We start from the raw sequence: 18,403 nt of genomic DNA on the forward strand, positions 1-18,403 counted from the left end.
TTCTGAGGACAAAGACTTCAAGAACCAAGTTTCTTGTCCATCTACATTACATAAGACCTCTGCTGGCAATTTCCTTAAACAAGTATGTGAAGGGAACATTCACCACGTGTGCTTTAATTGTAGCTTAATACATATACAGAGATTAAACATTACAGAACAGAGGCAAGATAAAGAATTCTAAGCAGAAATTCTGGCACAATAGAAGAAAATCTCAGGAAAGAACATTTCATGGGTGTGGGTCTATGCCATCAGGATCAGAAGATAGGAGATTACCCCTTTGGACCAAGGAAACTATTATGTTCAAAGCTGATGTCTGCCCCAAAAAAAGATCCTTTCTAGAAAAAACAGTCTTTTTACACAGCCTCAGTTAATCAGCTCTGCCCCCATCTCCATTACGTCTGAATAATTTGCCCAGTAGGAAAATAGGCCAATAGTCAACAACATACCCTCTGATATACAGCCTTGCAGGGTTCATTTCAGGCCGCGGGATTGCGCCACGGGCGCTAATTCAACTGCATTCGATGCGGCTTTTAAACCCCCATGGGACACCTCGGCGAGCTGTTTGCCTGCAGTATCTGGAGAAATTAAAGACGGACGGACACAAGAAAATTAAAAAGATTACTTGTGATCCTGCAGGTTTCAAGAAGGACTACCTGAAAAAGCTCGAGTATACCTTCTAGCTTGATTAAAGGACAGTGATACACCCTATCAAGAGGAGGCCAGGATACTCTAAACACATGTGCCTATCCTATGGCCCCTTGGCTTAGAAAACACAGCAAGGTTTACTATCAGCTCTTGTAATAGGAACTTACAGCTGGGGCGGGGAAAAAAAAAACAGCTGGTTAGGAACACATGATTCAGCAATTAATCAAAAAGAAAATATGACTTTAGTAATTCCAATCAAAGTTATAATTACAGTTCCAAAGTATGCTACAATTTAAGGAGGCAACCCAGCCTTACCAAGTGTAGAGGCAGTTTTAATTTCTAAGTGGTCCGTGGAACACCACTTTATTTAAAAAAAAAAAAAAAAGGCAATGGCTTTTAAAAGAGAAAAATAAGGGGTAACAAAGAGAGTATAGTCTTTAAGAAACTAAGAAGGTAGTCACAGTTCTCTGGCTTATCTTTTTTAGATAGTCCTTCTGTAACACTGCAGTAAAGTACCACTGCAGAGCTAGACAAGGGCCTGGGATGCAACCAGTAGGACCAAGGCTATGGAAGTAGTACTATGTGAAGAAACAACCCCGCACTGGAACTGCAGGCAAAACTGAAAGCCACAGGCACTTTAAAGACTTTTGAATATCAAAGTATGTTGTCCGTACCTATTTCTACTAATTTATGCACCAATGAGGCTATTTAGATCCCGAATGGATTCCTGAAATGAACCCTGGTCACTGTAAAAATTAGTGAAATATATGGACATAAAACCCCTGAATAATGATCTTTGTGAATACTTAAAATAGAGATTCGATTTTATTTACTTTTTTTTTTTTTTTGAGACAGAGTCTCACTCTGTCACCCAAGAGTGACAGCTGGAGTGCAGTAGCATGATCTCAGCTCACTGCGACCTCCACCTCCCAGATTCAAGCAAGTCTCCTGAGTCAGCCTCCCAAGTAGCTGGAATTACAGGCACTTGCCAACACACCCAGCGAATTTTTGTGTAAAACAGAGATTTTAAAGTGAAATTTTAAAGAAGTAAAAACACATAAGTGACTTTTAAGATATGAAAATCTAGTGCTCATTCTCGTATTTTTTTAAAAATCGATTCCAAAGTAAGATGACAACAGAAAATAACCTTTCTAGAAAGAAAATCCCTGTGCAGACCTTCCAAATACAACTTTCAATCCCATAGCACAAAATGTTACTAAGCAGAACACTAGATTTTCCATTTAAGTAAAAGTGTCCTGTCAAAGAGCTAGGTGGAAACTGAAATGTATCAGTCACCCAAGGAAAAAGCATCCGGGGATCCCAAAAACTACCAAGAATAGAAGATGCAGAGTACAGAACTCTGGATTTGAAGAGAGATATTTCTAATACTCTAAGCACAAAGTTGAACACACACAGTAAGACACTACAATCATAATCTTTCTTAGCCTTAGATTTCTTCAGGAAACAGCTCACACCACAGTCTCTATCTGGCACTCAACATTAAGGTCAAGCTACATGTTCCTAGCTGTACCGTATTTTTCTTTTTTGGTGGGGGGGCAGAGTCTCTCTCTGGTCACCCAGGCTGGAGTGTAATGGTACAGTATCAGCTCACTGCAACCTCCACCTCCCAGATCAATCAATTCTTCTGCCTCAGCCTGCCGAGTAGCTGGGATTACAGGCACCTGCCACTATGCCCAGCTAATTTTTGTATTTTTAGTAGAGACAGGGTTTCACCACGTTGGCCAGGCTGGTCTTGAACTCCTGACCTCAGGTGATTCACCTGGCTCAGCCTCCCAGTGCTTGGATTACAGGCGTGAGCCACTGTGCCCAGCCTGTACCATATTTTTCTTTTGCCTCTAGGACTCCTCAAGATTTTCTCCTTTCAGCAGATTAAATAAGCTCCATCTTCTTAGCAGTAATCAAAATATATTTGAAGTGTCCTAGTCTCTGATCAATAAAATGCTATGATTTTATCAGGTTCAACGTCACATACATTCAGATGAATTAGTCACTTTTGCCACACACACAACCATCAGCAAAACATCAAACAAAGATACAAAAAAAAACACTGAGGATGACACATCCCCTCAAATTGCTCCCAGGGGTCTTCTTTGCCTATATTACAATACTTCTGTAATTTTATTTTTGGAGTTTTCTTTCAAAAAAACTCTTCAGACACAATATTTGTGGGAAAAAAAATTAAAGCCTAAGTCTGATGTATATAAAGTAATGTGTCTTTATTGACCACATCTTCATAAGTAATACAGTTATTCTAGAATGCTGGATGATTGAAAGCTAGAGGAAAAGCCACCGGGCTGGAATTAATCCCTTATTTGCTCCCACTACCTCAAAGCTATTTGAGAAACAAACCTTTGAAAAGGAATCTTCAGTAAATCAAATGTTTCTTTAATCTCTCTTATAAATACAGAAATGAGGGCATAAATGAGATGAGGAAACCAATCCTTTCTATTTTTTTTTTAATGAAACTTCTTGAAAACAGGAGGTCAAGTACAGATACTTGAACACACAATGAAAATTCATAGGTTTATAGTTCATCCATGCTAGATTTTAGAAACCCAACATCCTAGAGATGACCTTCTGACCAGTAAGCCAGGCCAGCACACCTTCTGAGCAACATGCTCAGATACTAATACTCATTTTCTTCTCTCCCTGATCAGAGGCATGCCACAAAATGAGGTCTGAACGGAGATACCAATCACTGGGAGGGGGGTAGGGGGACCACTTTGGGGAGGGGATACAGGACTAAGAACCAACTGATGGTACACAGCTCATTATCTAAGCACAAGAGGCTGCTTTCCACCTGCTCAGAGCTGTCCTTTTGCTATTCCAGCCCTCTAGGCCATTCCCTGAAACTTGTCAGAACGTAATTATCATAAACTGAGAACAAACCTATATCCCGTGTTCAGAAACGCTTCTATTGAATACAATACACCCTTAAAGAATTAGATGGAAGATAGATTAGTCAACCTGTTATACTAAAACGAAAGGGTTTAAAAAAAATCCTCATGAGTGTTTGCCAAGAAGAACCGCAGAAACTAGCTTCCTTGCTAGTTCCTTAATTGCTGGTAGACCATGAGAATGGAAGGCTATGGGCAGATAGCTGGCACAGCCAACTTCAAGCGATGAGGCTTAGAAGTCTGTGAAAACCAAGTAGGCAGTGACCACCCTGGAGACATTCCTTTTCTCCACATTCATTGTTGGGCACTCTTTCACAATTGGTCGACTGAGTACAGACCATATGGTTTTCCTACAAAAACTTCTGCTTAACCAACAAGTAGAGCCCAAGTCTGCTTGCAGTGAAAAATATGGTGCAAATCCCATCCTTTCATTATGGCACAGAGAAGCTCTATTTTATTTCTTTCTACTTTAAAAAACATATTATTCACCTAAGTTTCTGGGAATGCCTTTTAATTTTCTAAGAAAATACAAGTACATTCACTGTTGGCAAACAGCACAATGGACATACATTTCAGAGTTAAATAAAAGTAACAGAGAGCAGCTGCTACTGCAGAATGTTAAATGGCATCCCAGGCTATGAATGCTTATGGGCTGTTTCTTTTACCCTTGGAAAAGTCTCTTAGAGATCAAAAGACAGGTCTAAGATGAATAACACTTCCCATTCAGTAAATATCAGTTTTAAATGCAACTTTCCAAAGAGTCTATCAAACACACCCATTCTAACAAACACAAATAACTCTCTACCTCTCCCTACCAGCCTTGGGCAGTAAGCTGTGGTCTAAGGGCACTTGCTAGTTCAGCGTAGTGCACCTTAACACGTGTACTTATGACATGAGGTGACGCGCTCCTCAACAGTGTACAGTCAGCAGGCAAGATCACGTTAAAAAATAGTTTTTCACTTACATCTTTCTGGTTGGAGTGAAAAAACCTGAGTGCGAAGTTACAGGATTGGGACGCAGCAGCATACTGACCTAGAGATTCAGCATATCGGGTCAAAAGATAACTAGATCAGAAGGAAAGAAGGAAAAAAAAAAAAAGACATGTTATACTTACTTACCTACCTCAAGTAACAAATATTACACTTCATATTACTTGGCAAAAAAATAGCTAGGCATAAGAAAACACTAAAACATACTCCCACAGAAATGATCTAATTCACAAGTTAAAATTTTAAAAAAAGCAAAAAGTTAACTCAGTTTTGTGGGAGACCTAAAGTTCTATATAGTAGGCTTTCTTACACTCTGATGATTAATGGTACATAAAAGTTCTAAGAGAACATAATGCTGTCTTCCTAAAACAGCACCATAGACAACAGAGAAAATGCCATTAAGTGATAATAGCATAATAATAAAGAGTAGTCTAAATACAAATCCAAAATACAAATTCAAACTTTGTTGAGGTCAATAAAGTATATGTGTCAACTTCAACTGCAAAGTGGAAATGAACACTTCAAAATAATGTGTGCTAAGAATAAGGGTTCAAAGTGTGTGTGTGTGTATATATATATATATGTTTGCTATCTCTGAGGAAAACTCTCTTACATTTCTAAATTGTGCAAATTTTCAAATTACTACAAAATGCTGGCAGATATAAAAATCTTTCTGCTTTGCAATGAATCATAACAGATTATTATTTAATCAAAAAGGCTTAATGTCAGGATCAACTTTAAAATCTAACTTAAAGTCCTGTATGCCCCACACTGGTGTAGCTGGCTGCTCATTATTCAGAGTATATACTACCAACCCAATGGTATCATGCTGGATATGCTTAGCATCAAGGCTGGAGTAAAGATCCACCACTGGTTCAAATGCACCCAGCATACAGTAGATTCGAACAAGCAGCAATTTGAACTGAGCATTGGAAGGGCTATGGGTTAATCCCTCTTCCAGCAAAGTCAGGGCCTGCCACACAGCAGTCTCGTCACCTAGAACCAAAATACAACATTATCCACTGATCTTGACAGCAAATGAAAGCTTCCCAAAAACAAAAAACAAAACCTTATTGACCTCATCACCCCCACTCTATAAATGAAGTTAAATGACAGAGAACAAATTTTAGATATACATCTATAACCAAAATAGAGAATTTCGCCTAAACAGAGAGTCCCTCAATAGTCAAGTCTATTCTTAAACATGCCTGCGGCAAAAATGATGCAGATTTTAAGTGACCAGGTCTTATGGGGGGAAGTTACAGAATCTCAGATTCTGGGAAGAGATGGACTTTGAAGGAAAACTGGAGCTCAGCATCTTGCCCCTGCAGGATTTCCTTTATGAAACCCCAGACAGATGTTCTCTATAGACATCATTTTTCTTCCATATGTAACTCTACTAACAGAATGGCAAATAGGATGTTTGAAAATATTTACTCATTAATAATCAAACTAAAATTTTTTTTTTTGGTCTATGAAATTTCAAAAGGTACATGTATCTGTAGGCTTCAAGATAAGTAACTTATTCTTTAGGATCCGTCTAAAGAAAATACTATGAAATACAGATAAAGCTTTATATATAAAAATAGTTATCATACTATCTAGTGATATAATGATGGGAGGCTGATTAGGTAAATTATGGTAACTTCCACACATGGAAACATCATATAACTACTTGACAGTAATGAAGACTTTTTAATTACAAAGGAAAATGTTTCTGCAAGAATGTTCAGCAAAGAGTTGATCTCAACTCTTAAAATACACACACAGAGAGAGAGAAGAAAAACACAAAAAAAATGTTAGCTGGACATGGTGGCTCATTGCCTATATTCCCAGCACTTTGGGAAGCTGAGATGGGAGGATCACTTGAGCCCACAAGTTTGAGATCAGCCTGAACAACATAGCTAGACCTCGTCTCTACTAAAAACATTTTTGAAAAAATTAGCCAGATGTGGTGGTGCACACTGCCTATGGTTCCAGCTACTCAGGAGGCTGAGGTTGGGAGGATTGCTTCACCCTAGGAAGTTGAGACTGCAATGAGCTGTGATCATGCCGCCGCACTCCAACCTTGGCAGCAGAGTGCAACTTTGTCTCAAGAAAAGAAAAGAAAAAAAGAAAAAAATGCAAAAGTGATAGAGTGCTTTTGAGGTCCAAAAAAGTGAGATTTTAAGTAAACTGCTTTCCAAAATTTGAACAAGCTACTTTTACAGTCAGTAACAACAGCAAAAATGAAAGCACCATACAGTAAGATTTTAAGTTAATATTCTATATGCTGTTTTCCAAAAGAAAAGAAAGATAGGCCGGGCACAGTAGCTCATGCCTGTAATCCCAGCAGTTTGGGAGGACAAAGCAGGGAGATGGCTTGAGCCCAGGAGTTTCAAACCAGCCTGGGAAACATGACAAAACCCCATCTCTACAAAAAATACAAAAAACTGGCTGGGCGCAGTGGCTCACACCTGTAATCCCAGGACTCTGGGAAGGCAGGGAAGCAGATCACCTCAGATCAGGAATTCGAGACCAGCCTGGCCAACATGGTAAAACCTCTTCTCTACTAAAAATACAAAAATTAGCCGGGCGTGGTGGATAATTCCAACTACTCAGGAGGCTGAGGCAGGAGAATTGATGGAACCCAGGAGACACAGGTTGCAGTGAGCCGAGATCACACCACAGCACTCCAGCCTGGGTGACGGAGTAAGACTCCATCTCAAAATAAAAATAAAATTTAATAATAAATAAAAAATAAATTTAAAAACATTTAAAATTAACTAAATAAATAAATAATACCAAAACTAGTCAGGCATGGTGGCATGTGCCTATACTCCCAGTTACCCAGGAGACTGAAGTGGGAGGATCCCTTGAGCCCAGGAGGTTGAGGCTACAGAGCGCTACTATGGTGCCACTGCACTCCAGCCTGGATTACAGTGTGAAACCCTGTCTCAAAAAAAAAAAAGCCTTTCAGAAAAAAATATTTGAGAACATCAACTTCCTGAAGCACTCAATCCTTTTGAATTCAAATGAATCTCTTTAAATGCCCTAATCAACTTTCTATTGATTTCTAAGGTCTGCCAGGTGCACCTTGAACAATGATTATGACTGTGACTGGAGTACTTCATCATCCCTTTCACTGACTTTAAGAAGCCCTGCATCTTTACAAGATCTACAATTTCATTTTGCAAATGATTCCCATGTATTTGTCTGCACTGTAGGATTGTGGACAATTTACCTTTTTTCTCTCTGCCCTCCACTTCTCTCATCTATAAAACTGTGATAGTAACTATATTATTAAAATGTTTAAATTGGCCGGGCGCAGTGGCTCATGCATGTAATCCCAGCACTTTGGGAGGCCGAGGCAGACGGATCACGAGGTCAGGAGTCCAAGACCAACCTGTCCAACATGGTGAAACCCTGTCTCTACTAAAAATACAAAAATTAGCCAAGTGTGGTGGTGTGCGCCTGTCATCCCAGCTAGTCAGGAGGCTGAGGCAGGAGAATCGCTTGAACCCGGGAGGCGGAGGTTGCAGTGACCCAAGACTGCATCATTGCACTCCAGCCCAGGCGACAGAGTGAGACTCCATCTCAAAAAACTAAACTAAACTAAAATTGTTTAATTTGTGTAAAGTACTTTCACATGCCTGCTAATCAACTGTCAGTTGTTACTATTATCATATGGCCACATAATCTTGCTCAAAATATTAATATAAGAGACTAGCAAAGCCATAGTCACTATTGGTGAGAACAGATGCTAGGCATAAGTAAGAAAGGCTATCTGTGTGGGGATCAAATTACTACGTGAGCAGTTCATTAATGTTTTCACGTAAAAATGACTTGCTGCCCTATGCAGCCTCATGAATCTAGGGGCTCAAATAACAAGTTACCTGACGACAAGGATTTCACTGTCATCCTTGGTACAATACAGTGTAACAAGTACCATGGGCCGGGCTCAGTGGCTCACGCCTATAATCCCAGCATTTTAGGAGGCGAGGCGGACAGATCACCTGAGGTTAGGAGTTTGAGACCAGTCTGAGTAACATGGTGAAACCCCATCTCTACTAAAAATACAAAAATCAGGCCAGGCACAGTGGCTCACGCCTGTAATTCCAGCACTTTGGGAGGCCAAGATGGGTGGATCACGAGGTCAAGAGATGGAGGCCATCCTGGCCAACATGATGAAACTCCGTCTCTGCTAAAAATACAAAAAATTAGCCAGGTGTGGTAGCGGGCGCCTGTAGTCCCAGCTACTCGGGAGGCGGAGGCAGGAGAATCACTTGAACCCAGGAAGGAGAGGTTGCAGTGAGTCGAGATTGCGCCACTGCACTCCAGCCTGGTGACAGAGCGAGACTTTGTCTCAAAAGCAAAAAACAAAAACAAAAATTACCCAGGCATAGTGGCACGTGCTATAATCACAGCTACTTGGGCGGCTGAGACAGGAGAATCGCTTGAACCCGGGAGGACGATGTTGCGGTGAGCCAACACCGTGCCATTACACTCCAGCCTGGGCAACAGAGCGAGACTCCATCTCAAAACAAACTAAAAAAAAAACACTACCATGTGGTTACATACAATGTTCTACAGAAGTTCAGAGGAGCATAAAATCCCCAGTGGTGAAGGAGTTAAAACCAAGACAGGCTTTGTTAAAGGCACCATTTGGGTAAAAGTTAGATGAGGGAGGTAAGAAAGTTATTTCAAAGACAGGCAACATGATGTTAAGTGATAGTTGCAAAAAAATTTTAAAGCAGATTCAAGACCATAAATACCTAAGCATCTGGAGATGTGGACACAGGCCAGATTATAAATAGCATTATAAAATATCCTAAAACATCTGACGTTTATCTTCAGGAAAACAGGGTACCTCCGAAGGATTTTTTTTTCTTTTTAAATTTTTTAGAGACAGGGTCCTGCTCTGTCACCCAGGTAATGGTGTGATCATAGCTCACTGCAGCCTTGAACTACTGGGCTCAAGCCTCAGCTTCCTGAGGTCTGAAGGATTTTAAGAATGGCATGATAAGGCCGGGTGCGGTGGCTCACGCCTGAATCCCAGCACTCTGGGAGGCTGAGGTGGGCGGATCACCTGAGGTCAGGAGTTCGAGACCAGCCTGGCCAACATGGCAAAACCTCGTCTCTATTTAAAATACAAAAACCTGGCCGGGCGTGGTGGCTCACGCCTGTAATCCCAGCACTTTGGGAGGCTGAGGTGGGCGGATCACGAGGTCAGGAGATTGAGACCATCCTGGTTAACACGGTGAAACCCCCTCTCTACTAAAAATACAAAAAATTAGCCGGGCGTGGTGGCGGGCACCTGTAGTCCCAGCTACTTGGGAGGCTGAGGCAAGAGAATGGCATGAACCCAGGAGGCGGAGCTTGCAGTGAGCCAAGATGGCACCACTGCATTCCAGCCTGGGTGACAGAGCAAGACTCGTCTCAAAACAAACAAACAAATAAAATAATAACTAGCCGGGCGTGGTGGCACATGCCTGTAATCCCAGCTACTCTGAGGCTAAGGCACGAGAATCGCTTGAACCCAGGAGGCGGAGGTTGCAGTGTGCTGAGATCACGCCACTGCACTCCAGCCTGGGCAACAAGAGCAAAACTCCATCTCAACAACAAGCAAAACTGAGAGCTCTGTGAAATGATCCATGAGGGCAGGGGTTGTGTTTATCTTGCTTACCATTGCCTCTTCAGCCCTTTGTTTCTTCTATAGTTTAATTCTCATGAATAATATGCAATAAGCACCTAAAGTTATTTTTTCTCCAAAACTGCTAATAACAGAATATGTCAGGGTGTGGGACCTAAAGAAAAGGCAACCCAATACCATTTGCTGAATCATTCTTTTCTTCCCCAATCACTCACGATACTTCCTTTACCACGTCTTATATTTTTATCTTAAATGAGACAAACTATATTCCAGAAAGAATGCATTTTTCTGTATATAAAATTTTTTGAAGTGAATAAAAGATATTCTGTTCCATAGGCCTGTGCATGTATTTCTTAGTCAGTTTCATTGTATTTTAATTTTTGTAGCTTTGTCATAGTATTTTTTTTATAGTCACTACTTATTATTCACAAACACTTAAAAACAGAACAGATATCCATTCATTTAACATTATCCTGGTTACAAGGGGATAAATTGGAGAGTTTTTGTTGTTGTTGTTGTTTTGAGACGGTGTCTTGCTCTGTTTCACAGGCTGGAGTGCAGCAGCACGGTCTCGGCTCACTGCAACCTCCGCCTCCCAAGCTCAAGTAATTCTCCTGCCTCAGCCTTCCAAGTAGCAGGGACTACAGGCATGTGCCAAAATGCCTGGCTAATTTTTGTATTTTTGGTAGAGACGAAGTTTCGTCATGTTGGCCAGGCTAGTCTTGAACTCCTGACCTGAGGTGATCCACCCGCCTCAGCCTCCCAAAGTGCTAGGACTACAGGCATGAGCCATTGCATCTGACCAAAACAGGTTTTTCTGGAAGCACCCTAGAAATATCAAGAAAAGTAGAACCTAAAAGCATAAATAAAATTTGTGGATTGTATAATTAGTCTAACAAAAGAATGCAGGACTTACAATCAATAAAAGCAAAAAGTAAAGTTGAACTGAAATCACTGCTACTTACCTGTTTCCCTCCATACATCAATAAGCACATGGACAGCAAGGAGACAGTAATAGTCAGAAAATTGCAATTCTGTTTTCAAACAGGTTTTCCCTACAGGGGAAAAAAATCATATCTATTTTAACGTTTGTTCAACTATTACTGACCCCATAGGAGTTTTTAAAAGCAGGAAAGTGACAGAAGGGAGAAGAGGAAAAGTAAAAGAAAATTAAGAATAAGATAAGTATCAGGAGAAAAATATGAACCATGAATCAAAGGGTTCAGAAGAAGGTGAGACCACACTCAGCTGGAACAGAAGGTAGGGTTCCAGAGCAGAGGTGGTATCCATGATGTTCCCAAAGGGAGAAAAGGAAGATTTGAAGGAGGTTGAAGTGAAGAAAAGAACATAAGCCAAGTGCCATGTATAACTAAATTCACAATATGCTCCTGACTTCATCTAATTCTTTAGATTACAGATAAATACTGACATCTTATAGTGAGACAATTATATGTCTATCACATATATCTAGCAAAGGCCATACCTATCTGAAGATCATCTATTTCTAAACTAAATATTTATCTTATAATTTACAATATTCCTTTTGTTCACTTATAGTCTATATATTAAGAATACTTAGGCCTACAAGCAGAAAATGTGATAATTATCATAAACTATGCAATCTATATGAGCCCCAATCTAATAAAAAGTTACCTCATCAGATCAAGACCATAGACAACTGAAAGCCAATCCGAATCATTTAAAACTCCAGGCTTAAGAAAGGCTTTACATCATATTACTCAGATGGTCTTCCCAGACAAAATAGTCTCCTTACAAAACTCATTAAAACAGGGTGCTACAGGTGCTTAAAAAACTGACTTCTAAGTCTTAGCGTAGATCAGGGAACTACTGCACATTTTGAATGGTTGCTCACCAAATTCCAGTCCATGCTGGTACCTTAACATCAATTCTCTGACCACACTCAATTTCTGATTTTTATCCATGGTGTGGTACAAGCCAAGTAACCTCGTCAGCTGCACCACACACAAATGTTGCTGCAGAGCTCTGATGTCAGCAGGCAGTGCCAGCTTATCCTCTGTTGGTGTCGACAAAGGAACAACTCCAAGTAACTGATTAATAAACTGCAAAGTGGGGAAAAAAGGAGCAAAGGTCTCAAAACACAACTAGTCTTCAGTAGGCCATAATTAACAGAAATTGAAATGGTCTAGAAAAAGACATCAAGAAAAAAAACCAAAAACTAAAATTCCTTTCATATACCATTTTCTATCTACCAAAATAGCTAAAACGAAAAAAATTTGTGATAGCACACAACACTGGTGAAGCTCCAATGAAACTGGCACACTCATTCATTACTGGCCAAAAGTATTGGTCAATACCATGTACTTCAGGCAGTGAAAGATTTTTATAATTCTGAAAATGTTCCATAACTTATAGCACATTAACATAATATATATTACAGCAATGAAAACATTAGGAAGACTATAGAAAAGAGCAGATTACCAAAAAATTTTTAAAATTTTAATCCGTAATTATGCTGACAAATTCTGAAAGGAAAGGTTATACATGGAAAGATACTGTTTACCTCATGTCAGTGACCCTACATTTTTCTTAATTGAACTTATTATAATTATAGATTCATACTCAACTATGAGAAATAACAGAGATCCCATGTACCATTCATCCAGTTTTCTCCCAATGGTTACATCTTGCCTTAAAATGTTTTTCATCCTTTAAATTTGGATTAAAATTACAAAATAAAACCCACATACCAGTTCTAGTCATTTATTTATTAAATACATGCTTATTTCCTCTCAATTCTAAAATCCTATAAAGATGCCAGTAAGGAATAAAAAGAAGAGGTCGGGTGCAGTGGCTCAGGTCTGTAATCACAGCACTTTGGAAGGAGAAGGCGGGCAGATCACTTCAGGCCAGGAGTTCAAGACCCGCTGGGCCAACATGGTGAAACCCCATCTCTACTAAAAATACACAAAACAATTAGCCAGGCATGGTGGCACACACCTGTAATCCCTGCTACTCAGGATGCTGAGGCAGGAAGGAGAATCGCTTGAACCCAGGAGGCGGTGGTTGCAGTGAGCCAAGATCGCGCCACTGCACTCCAGCCTGGGCAACAAGAGTGAAACTCCGTATTAAAAAAAAAAAAAAAAAAAAAAAGAATAAACCCACAAAAGATCAAGAACATGTAAAGAGGCTGGGAGCTGTGGCTCACACCTATAAGCCCAGCACTCTGGGAGGCAGAGATGGGAGAATCACTTGAGCTCAAGAGTTCAAGATCAGCCCGGGCACACAGTGAGATCTCATCTCTACTAAAAATATAAAATAAAAAAACATATAGCCAGGCATAGTGGTGCACGCCTGTAGTTCCAGCTACTCAAGAGGCTAAGGCAGGAGGATGGCTTGAGCCCAGGAGTTTGAACCTGCAGTGAGCCATCGTCCCACCATTCCACTCCAGCCTGGGTGACACAGCGAGACCCTGTCTCAAAAAAAAGAAGAAAAAAAGAATATGTGAAGAAATGAGAGACGACAGCAAATAAAAATCATCAAGATTCAAAAGATACAAGAACAGGTGGTAAGTAATAACTTATGTTGCCAAGAATACCGAAATCTAACAGCATGCAATGAGGCAGACCCCAATAAGCAGGAAGCGCACTCTAGTTACAGAATCTTGGAAGACTCAGAGACTAAGGGCACCAGGTGCCCCTAAAGGCTAAAGTGCTGATGGGACTAAAACAGAATATATAAATTTCTAAGAAGTTAGGCCCCTCCTCAAGTTCACAGATGGAATTTCTAAGTGTGAGTAGAATAGCCTGGGTTTTATAGCCGTAATGCGCTGAACCAGAGAAAGAGTCAGAGACAGCGGTCATAGCTGAAAACAGGGGAATAAAGTGAAATTTGCTTATTCAGTGATAATTTCAGGCTCCCACCCCGTACTCCCAACCATATCCCAGAATGCTATCAGACAAATATGTAAGTTCCTAAACAGATAGTAGCAAACAGGCATTTTGGAATGGAAAGCATTTCTTACACTGGTGAAGAGAAGGGTAGAGAGAACAGAATCTTATGTTTTATCCTAAGTATATAAGGGAGCAATTGATTTGTTATAAACAACTAATCACCTTCCACAGAAGGGCACCAATAGGTTAAGACTATAACTATAAAAATAAATTGAAATAATATAGAAATATGGAGGAGATATGAAAATAATCTTGAAATATGGAGGAAAATAACAAAAGAATTTAGTTGAAAGTGATTTGCATCTGTTGAGCTGGAACATAAAGAGTTACTATTGCCTCTCAACATAAGCCTTGTGATACTATCTGACTTTTTCAGTTTTATACAGTACATGTATTTCTTCTTCCTTTTTTGGGAAGGGGTCTCACTATGTTGTCCAGGCTGGACTCGAATTCCTGGGCTCAAGCAATCCTCCTGCTTCAGCCTCCTGAGTAGCTGTGACGATAGGTGCGTGCCACTGTGCCCAGCTCCAGTACATGTAATTTTTTGATACAAATGAAAAAAAAAAAATTAAAACAAAATCCCACTCATCCTGCAGTTTCACATCTGTAATGAATTTGCTTCAATTTACCTATAATTCTATTAATTTTAATCATTATGATCAGATATATATATTCCATACTTTTAACAAACTGCAGCACTGATTTTCATGTTTTTGTTGTTGTTTTTGAGACAGAGTCTCACTCTGTTGCCCAGTCTGGAGTACAGTGGTGCAATCCCGGCTCACTGCAACCTCCGCCTCCTGGGTTCAAGCGATTCTCCTGCTTCAGCCATCAGAGTAGCTGGGACTACAGGCATGCACCACCATACCCGGCTAATTTTTGTATTTTTAGTAGCCACGGGGCTTTGCCATGTTGGCCAGGCTGGTCTCAAACTCCTGAACTCAAGTCACCTGTCTCAGCCTCCCAAAGTGCTGGGACTGCAGACATGAGCCACCATGCCTAGCCATTATTTTCATGTTTTTGATTAAATGCTTGTATAGTTTCTACTGCCAGTTCTTCTAATCTTGCAAGCCATTTTATGTATTAGTTAGGTTTATTGCGGCCATCTTTAGTGGATGCTAAAGAAAAATCTTCCTGACAAGGTTTTGTTACAAAACAATCTGCTCATTCTTTAGTCTGTACAGTTTTACTGCTGTGCAAAAAATTTCCTTTAAAACTAGAATCGCTGAGGCCAGGCACAGTGGCTCACGCCTGTAATCCCAGCATTGGGAGGCTGAGGCGGGTGGATCACTTGAGGTCGGGCATTCGAGACCAGCCTCACCAAAATGGAGAAACCCCGTCTCTACTAAAAATACAAAATTAGCCAGGCATGGTGGTGCATGCCTATAATCCCAGCTACTCGGGCAGCTTAGGCAGGAGAACTGCTTGAACCTGGGAGGCAGAGCTTGCAGTGAGCCGAGATGGCACCATTGCACCCTAGCCTGGGCAACAAGAGCGAAACTTATCTCAAAAAATAAAATAAAATAAAAAATAAAAACTAGAATCAGTCAGGCGCGGTGGCTCATGCCTATAATCCCAACACTTTGGGAGGCCGAGGTGGGTGGATCACCTGAAGTCAAGAGTTCGAGACCAGTCTGGCCAACATGGTGAAACCCCATCGCTACTAGAAACACAAAAATTAGGCTGGGTGCAGTGGCTCAGGTCTGTAATCCCAGCACTTTGGGAGGCCAAGGCGGGCAAATCACTTGAGGCCAGGAGTTCAAGACCAGCCTGGCCAACATGATGAAACCCCATCTCTACTAAAAATACAAAAAAAATTAGCTGGACATGATGGCAGGTGCCTGTAATCCCAGTTACTCAGGAGGCTGAGGCAGGAGAATCACTGGAACCCAGGAGGCGGAGGTTACAGTGAGTTAAGACTGCGCCATTGCACTCCAGCCTGGGCAACAAGAGCGAAACTGTCTCAAAAAAAAAAAAAAATTAGCCAGGCATGGTGATGGACATCTATAATTCCAGCTACTGGGGAGGCTGAGGCAGGAGAATCACTTGAGCCCAGGAGGTGGAGGTTGCAGTGAGCCAAGATCATGCCACTGCACTCCATCCTGGGCAACAGAGCGAGACTCTGTCTCAAAAAAAAAGAAAAAAAAAAAAGAAAAAAAGAAAAAAAAGAAAAAAAAAAAAACTAGAATCATTTTATTGTTTAGCTAAAACCCCAAAGCAAAGGAAACAAAGATTACAACATACCCAGGGTGAGCCACTTCAGGGTAACTGAACTCACTGGCTCACTCTTAGGGGCTAGTCAGACTTTAAAAAGATTTGGTTCATAATTCATTAGGACAACAATTCTCAGCTTGACTTGGACAGTTCGTAATCCTCTGACAAACATACTTGCTGAGTGGCAGGATATTTACCTACTGAAGTCATCCTACAGTCAAAAAGTGGCAGCAAAATTACCTCTCTCAAGTAAAATTTACATAGACTAGGACTATAAACTCAATGTAACAGCTTTAAATCCTTATTCTCACAGAATAGTGACTAGAGCTTATCACTGCTAGCATTCTAGTAAGGGTCATCTGAATAGATGATTCTAACTATGTGGGATCACATGAGATGACCTAAGATTCTCAAACATACCAATGAAGTAGAGCTGTACAGAAAAGGTTACTGGCACTAGATTCATGGTAGCAAACCTTTATGAATCTCAGCTAAAAGCAGCAAGTGTTCCTCTAATGCAGCCCCACCATTTGACGCTTCAACTAGCAAGACAATAAGCACTGTAAGACAAGATCAGTTATTCCTTATCTTAGGGCTTAGCACACAATATGCTCGACACTTACTGAATGAATCCCTCCCACATGGTTTATCTACATTCCGCTTCAATCCTTCTAGTCACATGAAGCTCCCACACAGTATTCGAGAGAATTCTCACTACTAAGAAAGATCTTTTTCTCAGTGAGCCAAATTCTGAGCTCCCTGTAGAACTTCTTGCTGGTCCCTGTTCTCCTCCTTCTTCTAAATACAGCTTTTCAAATAAGTGAACGGCAGTATCACTCTGTCCTTGACAGACCAAACCTCTCCTCCACTCAACCATTTTTTCCCTCTTATATGCTTTTAAATCCTCCTATAACCCATAACTCTCCTTTCTGAATGTGTTACAATTTATCCAGAAACTTCCAGGCTTGGCCTGAGCCCTACAACCACAGCAACTCAAACAGAGCTTTACTAAACCAATGTGAATGGCAGCAGTCATTTCAGAACCCGAGACCACTGGTTATTTATCAGTTGGGGAATGCACTGCTCTATCTGCCCCAAATGTGTAACCCCAGGTCTGCCAAAGTATTGAACCTTCTTGGACTAAAAATGTGGTCACTAAAAAAATACTCTAATTATATCCACTGTGCTTCCAGTGCACTTCATTCATTCCACATGGGGACAACAAAAGTTTTCTGGGAGAACTGATGGTGGCAGCCCTGTCACAGAAAGACTTCCAATCTTCCCAGCCTGGCCAACATGGTGAAACCCCATCTCTAACAAAAATACAAAAATCATCCAGGCGTGGTAGCACACCAGTAATCCCAGCTACTTGGAAGGCTGAGGCAGGAGAATCCCTTGAACCAGGAGGCAGAGGTTGCAGTGAGCAGAGACCGTGCCACAACACTCCCCCCTGGGCGACAGAGTGAGAGCAAGAATCCATCTCAAAAAAAAAAAAAAAAGAAAGAAAGAAAGAAAGAAACAAAGAAGAAGACATTAAAAGGAGAGCCCACTAGACTTCAAAATGCAAACTTTGTGCTGCAGAATTTCATGCAGATGATGAATACATTTGAAACCACATATCCGACAAAGAACTTGTATCTAGGATATATAAAGAACTCTGCAAACTCAACAGTAGGGAACACTTGTTCTATTTTATAGAATAAAGTGTTGCCCAATCTCAAAAGTTAAAAAAAAAAAAAAAAAAATCCAGGCACAGTGGCTCACATCCATACTATCAGCAATTTGAAAGGCTGAGGCGGGTGGATCACTTGAGGTCGGGAGTTTGAGACCAGCCTGGCAAACATGGCAAAACCTGTCTCTAACTAAAAATACGAAAATTAGCTGGGCGTGGTGGCATGTGCCTGTAGTTCCAGCTAGTTAGGAGGCTGAGGCATGAGAGTCACTGGAACCCAGGAGGCGGAGGTTGCAATGAGCCTGGGCCACAGAGTGAGACCCTGTCTCAAAAACAACAACAAAAAAAAATTAAATAAACGGAATCATACTATGAGTAACTTCTGAGATTGGCTTATTTCA

The 18,403-nt window shown here is 40.7% G+C and overlaps 1 protein-coding gene across 5 annotated transcripts in view; it reads right to left on the minus strand.

Moving 5' to 3' along the window:
• NAA25 (N-alpha-acetyltransferase 25, NatB auxiliary subunit) overlaps nt 1-18,403 on the minus strand; it is an 84,206-nt gene that overhangs the window by 22,249 nt on the left and 43,554 nt on the right. For all 5 annotated transcript variants that reach the window (XM_023203696.2, XM_023203720.1, XM_023203711.1 and 2 more), the window contains 4 exons: nt 12,058-12,265; nt 11,150-11,239; nt 5,368-5,548; nt 4,528-4,627 (listed from right to left, as the gene is read on the minus strand). In XM_023203696.2, the coding sequence (XP_023059464.1) occupies nt 4,528-4,627; nt 5,368-5,548; nt 11,150-11,239; nt 12,058-12,265 (579 nt within the window). The remainder of the gene's footprint in view (nt 1-4,527; nt 4,628-5,367; nt 5,549-11,149; nt 11,240-12,057; nt 12,266-18,403) is intronic.

Source organism: Piliocolobus tephrosceles, chromosome 10 (assembly GCF_002776525.5).
Source record: "Piliocolobus tephrosceles isolate RC106 chromosome 10, ASM277652v3, whole genome shotgun sequence".
NCBI lineage: Eukaryota > Metazoa > Chordata > Mammalia > Primates > Cercopithecidae > Piliocolobus > Piliocolobus tephrosceles.